Source organism: Pinus tabuliformis, chromosome 5_2, assembly GCF_031772625.1.
Source record: "Pinus tabuliformis cultivar Carrire ecotype Pingquan chromosome 5_2, CPIR1, whole genome shotgun sequence".
In the NCBI taxonomy this organism is placed as follows: Eukaryota; Viridiplantae; Streptophyta; class Pinopsida; order Pinales; family Pinaceae; genus Pinus; species Pinus tabuliformis.
Window position 1 is genome coordinate 751,614,133 of NC_142306.1, and position 8,856 is coordinate 751,622,988.

At 33.6% G+C, this 8,856-nt stretch overlaps 1 protein-coding gene across 1 annotated transcript; it reads left to right on the forward strand.

Annotated features, from left to right (window-relative positions):
* Positions 1–6,873: 6,873 nt before the first annotated feature.
* On the forward strand, positions 6,874–7,326 carry LOC149161426 (RING-H2 finger protein ATL2-like). Its single transcript, XM_089434876.1, has one exon. It carries the CDS (start codon positions 6,874–6,876, stop codon positions 7,324–7,326), a length of 453 nt encoding a protein of 150 aa, XP_089291002.1.
* The last annotated feature ends 1,530 nt before the right edge of the window (positions 7,327–8,856 follow it).

Sequence of the window (8,856 nt, forward strand, 5' to 3'; positions counted from 1 at the left end):
CAATTGGGATATGAGGTAAATTTAGAAGACTTGCTAATTTATAGGAAAATGATATATGTTCCTAATCAGAAAAATCTTAAAAATTTAATTTTAAACGAATACCATAACTCCTTATGTAGGCCACCCGAGATACTAGAAACTCATTACTGCCCTTAGAAAGGAATTTTTCTGGCTTAGTATGAAGAAGGAGATAGGAGAATATTTAGCCCGTTGTTTGGAATGCCAACAAGTAAAGGCAAAGCACCACCACCCAGCGGGATTACTCCACTCATTGCCTATTCCTGAATGGAAATGGGAGACCATATCCATTGATTTCATCACTGGCCTGCCCAAGTCTAAAAGGCAAAATGACTCAATAATGGTGGTAGTGGACAAACTGAGCAAATTTGCTCATTTCATACTAGTACAGTCAACTTATAGAGTGGTAAAATTGCTAACATTTTTATGAAAACCATTTTTGAATTGCATGGAGTACCCAAAATGATCATTTACGACCGTGATGTGAAATTTACATCAGCGTTCTAGAAATATCTCTTTGAAGGATTGGGCACACAACTACACTTCAGCACTGGTTATCATCCTCAAATGGATGGGTAGACGGAGCGAGTAAATCAAGTAGTAGAAGACATGTTGCAAACTTATGTAATGCAACACCCATCTAAATGGGAGGACGACCTGCACTTGGTAGAGTTTTCTTATAACAATGGATACCATACATCCTTATAGATGAGTCCCTTTGAAGTGTTATATGGGCATAACTGCAGGACACCCTTGTGTTGGAGTGGTCCAGAGGACAAATGGATGCTAATACCATATATGTTAGATGAAATGGAGGAGATTGTTAAAAGGGTACGGGCCAACTTGAAAGATGCTAAGGAATAGAAAAAGAACTTTGTTGATCGGAAGAGAAGTTTCTGGGAATTCCAAGTGGGTTATCATGTTTACATTCCGGTACGAGCCAAAAAAAGCACATTGCAATGGACTAGATGTGCTAAACTAGCACCCCGATTCAGCGGTCTTTTCCAAATTTTTGCTTGAATCAGACCAATGGCTTACCATCTTGTCTTACCCAGCCATATTCATGTGCACAATGTCTTTCACGTTTCTCTACTTAATAAATACATTTATGATGCTAACCACATTATCAATTGGCAATACATTCGTGTAAAATATATAATAAGTAATTTTTTTTAAGAATTAGGACTTATTAAACAAGCTGGTTGATGATTTAATTATTTTTGTTGCTATGTATAAGTCAAACCGGTTCTTGGTCGAACCACTAGTTATACTCGATTGGAGAGAAGTAACGCTGCGAAAACGAGTTATCACCTAGGTTAAAGTGTAATGGCGGCACTATGGTCTAGAGGAGGCTATCTAGAAGGATGAGTAAGTTATGAATGAGAACTTTCCGAATTTATTTTAGAAGGAAAACATTGGGACGATGTTACATATTAGGGGGGGAAGATGTGATATCCCCAGACAATGTAAATATTTAAATTACTATAGACCAGACAAACTGTTTATTATTTTAAGTTATAAAAATTATTTCTTGAATTTAATTATGAAAAAGTGAAATAACAGTTACCTATAAATATTGTTTTACTTGCTAAAGTAGTTAGGATTTTGAGTTACCTATCCCTAACTAATTTCTTAAGGATTTATTCAAGAAAAATCAAGAGGATAGGGGTATCTAATATCACGAAAAAATGTGAGCAAGAAAGGAAAAGAAGAAAATCTGTGTTGACATGTCAGGACGTTTTCTGTGGCTAGATCTGGTTTACAGCATATAGCTTTGAGACCGTGGGTTCTCATACTAAAAAGAAGAAGGTTCATGTATCCAGGAACAACTCTAGGGGAGACTAACTGACATAGTAGTCTCAAGGTTGGGAGCCAAAGAAGAAAGTAGCAAGGTCTAGTTGCAGACCAAATCTGGACTACAACGTGGTCCAGATAAGTGAAAACTCCTCTTATTAAATAGTTAGAAAACTAATATGTATTTTTATATAAATCTATGCATGATACTTTCTAGTAGATAGTAGAGATGGACTAGATAACCCGAAGAATTTGTATAAACGGTCCATAAGTAATTTTTCATGTATCTAGATGAGAGGTAGATTACTTTTTAGTACCCAATAAAATGCACTGTCAATTTCGGTGGACAATGACAAAAGAAACTGAGAGAGTTTAATTAAAAATACATCACGGCAATAGAACAGAACATTGAGAAGACAAAAATGGTCAGGGCTGCTACACAGATTTAATATTCATGCAAGAACCAGAATGCCATAATCTTTTATTAGGAAGGAAAAACCCTGAACACCAGGGACAAAACGAATGAACATATATGAATATATGATGAAATAAGCATTCATATTATGTACCAGAAAGAGGAAAGCATTTTAGGGACACTGACTTACCAAGATTAACTGAGAAGGATTAAAGTAGAAGAATGGATTAAGCAAGAATTTATAGATTGTGACATTTAAACCACGAGAATTCATCCTTTATTTTTAGATCCCTACCCTCGTGGGGGAGGTCAAAGAATTTACCATTTCTACTTGAGAACCACAGATTGAGTAGAAGCTTACAGTTTCAACTTGGAACATAGACAAGCATAATAGAATTTTATCTCTGACGAAAATAACAAAGAAACTACTAAAAACATTGCATTCCCATAATATTATTAAAAGACAAATAAGTATACGACAACTAAAGAACTGTAAATCACTCGTAACAATTATGAGGTTGTCCAACCTATTGTCAAGAAAGGAATCTAACAGAGTCGGGTCATGGTTTTGATCCACGCAACCCTTTGCAAATATACAAAATACATATTGCCCCTTTTTAAGGTCGGCATTGAAAATAAATACAGTTATTCAAAACTGATAAATTAATAGTGGCCTGTGTAACCCCTTTGCAAATATACCCAAATGCATATTTCCCTTTAATGGCTAAAAATTATTAAGATAAATACAGATAAGTACATTAACAACATAACATTTCAGAAATCAAATCTCCTTCTGGTGCCAAAACCCTCAACCAAGAAAAAACCTTAATAGAAAAGATTTAGGCGAGCACAAGTAACCAGTGGTGGGTTGGGACTATCATTACCATGCTCAGTGGGCCGAGCGAGGGCTTCCTTGAGCAAGTCGCCCAAAAATTTATCACCTGCAAAACCCTCCATCCCAACTGGGAGGAGTACAGATGATTAAAAGCTAGCACATGATAACAATAGTTGGATAAAAGACTTGAAAATGAAATTAGCAAACAAAATCACTCAGACAATACTTGATTTAAATAGATGTAGATGCCCACCTCGCTGCAGAATGCTGAGCCAAAATCCCAATACGCCTGACAGGGAAAACCAGGGACGTTTAAGAGGCATAATGTGGCAACGAGTAACAAATTTGGAGCATAAACAAGCTCTAGCAACAAGCGAGCGAATTGTGAATACCTGAGCATGGAGAAAACCCCTCCGCATAGCATGATGTATCCATTTCCAGGAGAGGGAAGAATGAAGGGGCAACGACACTACTCTAGAGGCATAGAACCCTGAGGTTCTCCTCCACCGTCTGATCTAAGTGACAACCGGACACTGTTGATATGAAGCCAATCCCAAAGTTGACGACGGAGTTGTACAGCAATAAAGACTCCAAAAAGGTGACACCTCCACCTAGGACGATACAACAACCAATGAATTAATGTAGTGTAGGAGGCCGAGTGGTAAGGATTTAATGATAGCTCAGAAACCGAACAGTAATAAAGTCCTGGCTTAAATGCAGTTGAGTTTATGGTATAGTTAATCGTGTCTCAAAAGTGACAAGTGAGCCTTTGGGCTTGGTAGAAATCCCACCATTATATAACCATTAAGCATTAGTCGCGGAAAATTTATGCTCTAGTATAACTTGTTGTAAAGAATTATATTATAGTAGTTAGGTATGACTTGTTGTAAAGAATTATATTATAGTAGTCAGATATTACAAATAGACAATTGTAACGCAAAGATGCATTGGTAAATACCTCACAGTTCCGGGGCAATTCATTGAATCTTAAAAGTAAAGTTTTTTGTTTCATATATATTAATTTATTTAACATTTTCTTCATGCATATTTTGGCATGTGAGCGTGTGACATAATATAAACTAATTTATGCTCTTGTTTTCTTTTGTGAACTTTCTTAGTTTTAGAACATTAAAAAACGGGTCTGAAATAAGATATGAAGCAAGAAAAAGTTAACTTGTCAAATTCCTGGGCATATTCTTCATAGATGATTAATATATGTGTGTTTGTTTTTTTTTTTTTAAATTTAATATAAGTTGTACCGTAATAGAAAGTTGGTCAATAGGCATATCTTCCATAGATGACTAATGTGTTTTTTTTAAATTGAATATAAGTTGTATAGTAATAAAAACTTGGTCCATGAATTATAGGTATATAATTTTTTAAATTGTTAATATATAATGGGGTTTAATTATTTTATGTTTTGGAGTTTTGGTTCAAATTCCATATTTTAGTTATTTTTATAGGTATATAATTTTTTAAATTGTTAATATATAATGGGGGTTAATTATTTTATGTTTTGGAATTTTGGTTCAAATTCTATATTTTAGTTATTTAAAATTTGTGAAATAATTTTTGGTTAATTTTTTATTATTATTTAAAATTTGTTTTTGAATGTATAAACATATTAATGAGTGAAATTTTTTTTTACTTTTAAATTTTTTAAAATTTATGAATCAAATTTGTGGTTCCACCATTTTTTTTTTAATTTTGGACAAATTTAGCTAAAAAAATATACCCAAAAAACCTCCAAAATATATATTAAATATAATTAAGAATTAAAAACTCTGTCCACCACACGTAAGTGATTGTTTCGAGGAATATAAGGTTGGAATCACAACAGAAATGAAACTCCTATTTCCACCTCTATAGCAAAGTTAATGCACCTAACATGCTCTCTGGATAGGCAGATATAACACGCGCGCGATGAAGACTAGAGGAAAAAAAACGGCATCACCCTATCGAAAGGCGCATGTCAAGGCGCATTAACTTTGCTATAAAGATGAAAATAAGAATTTCCCAACAAAAATAGGATGTGAGGTGAAAAGTTTCACCGCATTTTAATGATAGTGTAAATAGTAAAGTTAAAAGACTCCTACAATAACTTTTTATCACACACAAGTGATTGTTTCGAGGAATATAAGGCCAGAATCACAGTAGAAATAGGATGTGCGGTCCAATCGAGTAACTGGGACCTGTTATTCTCCTCGTAGAACTAAGAATTGAAAGCAACTAACTACGTGCTTGTTATAGACACTAGCTATTTCGAGGAATATAAGGTCAGAATCACATTAGAAATAGGATGCGAGGTCCAATCGAGTAACTGGGACCCGTTATTATTCAACTTTGCCAGGGGACATAAATGTGTTTGTTCAAGTCGCTGGACGGTGGACCTGTTATTATTGTCTTCGTAAAACTAAGAATTGAAAGCAACTCACTACCTGCTCGTCATAAACACTAGCCGTCGCACTATAACTTGTGTGCTATGAGATATTTTGATCTTTTCAATATTGTCAATTTTTTTTATTTAAATTTTTTCAATAAAAAATGTTTAAGCATTTTATAAATGAGTGGATTCAATTTGTAAATGGGTGAGTATGTAAGCGAATAAATATGATGTTTTTGTTTGTTTTTTTAGATGTATTTTAATTTATTAGTAATTTGAATTATTTTAAAATGTGAAGTTTAATTTTTTTATAATATCTTGTTTTTTAATAAGGTAATATAACTTTGTAGAATATTTTTTAATATATAGATGAATTTAAATTCCTAAAAATTTATATATATAATTATAATTTTAATAATATTTTATTACATTTTAATAAAATATGTAAACAAGGTGATATAACTTTGTAGTATTTTATATATATATATAAATGAATTTAAATTCCTAAAAATATATGAGGAAAATATATATATATATATATATTTTTAATAATATTTTATTACATTTTACTAAAATATGTAAACATAAGATGAAAAATAAATTAAAATATTATCTAAAAATATTGACCACATATTAACTTACTTTATTTAAAAATAAATAAATTAAATAAAGTAATAAACCAAGTTAATTATTATAATGAAATTATTATTTTTAAAATCGAATATACTTCAATATAATAATTAATAAAAAATGAACTTCTTTAGTTCAAAACAAATCGTCGAAAAATGTGATCATTTAATAGATTTCATTTTTAATAAATAAAGTTGCACTTAATATACTTTAAAAAAATTCCACTCATCATTTTTAAATTAATCAAAACTTCAAAAATATAATTTTTTTTTTGGGAAATTCAATTTATAAAAAATAATAAATATTCGCTTACACGTTTTACAATTTTTTTTGGAATATGAGAAAAATTAACCGCGTTAGTACAGCTATTCCTCGAAACCATAAAAACTTGGTCTTTAAGGCAATAAACCCATACGCGTTTTAAAGTCTATGTAGCGATTGATTCACAGAAGCATAGCAGAAGGAAGGGTAGTCTGGCCCTCTGGGAAGGCAGGCCATCTAAGTGGGTTGAGGGCCAATATCACCTCCATTTCATAGAGTTCTTGCAGTGATTTTAGAAAATGAGTTCTGGGGAGTTATTTTAGTCACCTGCCTGGCAATCATGGGCAGAACCAAGTCGACAAAATCATGTTGTTTGCCCGAATATGCCTTGTTGTGCTTGCACTCGTGATTGTGCTGCACTTCTATGGGAAATGGATTTGGGATTTGGTAAAATCTACTAGATTTACCAGACGCAGATCCGATTTTAGGCAACGTTGGATTTATTTTATTGGAGAAGAACCGGAAAGCCTGCAAAACATGGGGTTGGATTCTGCGGTATTAGAGACGCTGCCCAAGTTTGTGTATCGATCACACAATTTCACGGATCGGTTGGAGTGTTCAATATGTCTGTGCGAGTTGCAGGAGAATGAAACTGCCTGGATTCTACCCAATTGCAAACATAGTTTTCATGTGGACTGTATCGACATGTGGTTTCTTTCGCATTCCACTTGTCCCTTTTCCAGAACTGACGCCCAACCCAAAAAATCAATTTTGGAATCCTCTGGAGTTGCGCAGGCTTTGTCTACAATCCCAGAACCAATTGGGGAAGGGATCCTTCCCAATCTGAATTTGGAGGAAGGGCAGACTGCAAGCTCTGAAGAACAATATGATATAGAGAACCCACCAAATATATTACCCTGTTGCGTGGAGGAGCAAATGAATGCAGATATCGATGAGGGTACCTCCAGTGGAAGAGCATATTGCCATTAATATACCCAAGAAGCCCATGTCTTCCATTAGCTTTACTCGTCAGATGGTTCGCAGTCGTCTTCGAAATATCCTGCGGCTCACTTGCGTTCGTCTACAGACCATATTCCCCTGTGGTGTAACAACTATGATTCTCTGTAGTCTTATGATGGTACACTGTATGATCTAAATTTTGATATATTGTTCTATCGTCCTTTTTTACGGTAAAATGTGTCAGAAAAGAACTGGATTTGTTTTGCATATCATCCATCGTTTGTTTTCAGTTCGTCTCTTGACAGTTTTTATTGGATTGCAATCGAACTGATTTGATTAAATTGTATAGAACAAATCTGAAATACGATTAATACTTTCTTAATGATCTTTAAAGAAATGCAACGCTTTTCTGTTCTCTAGAGTCCAAAGGTTGGATGAGCTTTTGAACATTTTTAAAGTACAGTACTCACTCTTATTACGCCCATGGCGTTTTTAAGGGGACGGCTGCCCAGCGACCTTCGTCGTCTGTGGATTACGATCAGCCAAATGTATTTTCCATCACAGAAAGGGAACTGGAATAGCAGATATCAAAATGCATTGACGCCGCTCTGATTCTGCTAAAGAGAGCTGCTCAACCGCTAATAATAATATCATAAACAGCCTTCTCCATACATATTCCAACAGGGCGGAGACTGCGGCTGCATAACGCTCCATGTTACAGGGCGGAGACTGCGGCTGCATAACGCTCCAGGACGTTTTACATTAGGTATATAAGTAGTTCTCGTTGTTGAGGACTATTTAGATGCACAGTTAGCTGGAAATGATGTAGGGTCATCATGGTTGATCATAATGGATAAAGCACATATTGTGTTGGATGGTTAGTTTTTTACTTGCCTCAAAGCACATATAAACACTCATAACTCTCTCAAAATTACGAGGGAATAACTTGGTATACTTAAACACAAAGATTTCTTTTTAATGTTAGATTTCATTCTTTTAAGCATAGATTCTATCATATTAAGCTGAAGCATCCGGTGTTGGATTCCAATTTCTTTGAACCTTTACTATGTTAATATGAAGCATCGGTGTTGGATTCCATTCTCTTTGTTCCTTTATTCAATAAAAGGGGTTATAATGTAATCAAGGTTAACCTTTTCTCAGATCTTTAGTTTAACAATACTATTACATTACAATGTGGTTAGAATTAATTTTGTATCCACAAACTTGTTAATTTTTTTCACCAAATTTGAAATATCAATAATATCTTCACATTTTTATAAAAAAAATTAGACAATTAAAATTGTACGTTTTATTTAATTTTTGATGCCCAACTTAACAAGTGAAGTGCTTATCAATAAATGAAAGCTCACACTAAAAAACATCGTTTCTTATAGGTTCCTTAGCAAGGTTCTGGCAAATATAGTGTTAGTTTACTGACAAATTAGCTTGAGAGTTGTTTTTTGATAACCAAATATTTGAAATTTTGTATTGTTATAATTTAAGATTTTGTCAAGATAAACAAGAAATTGAGATTTTGTTCAAGGTTATCATGAAGGTAAG

Excerpts from the sequence above, each read along its gene's own strand:
- LOC149161426 (XM_089434876.1), top strand. The coding sequence starts at position 6,874 with ATGGGGTTGGATTCTGCGGTATTAGAGACGCTGCCCAAGTTTGTGTAT.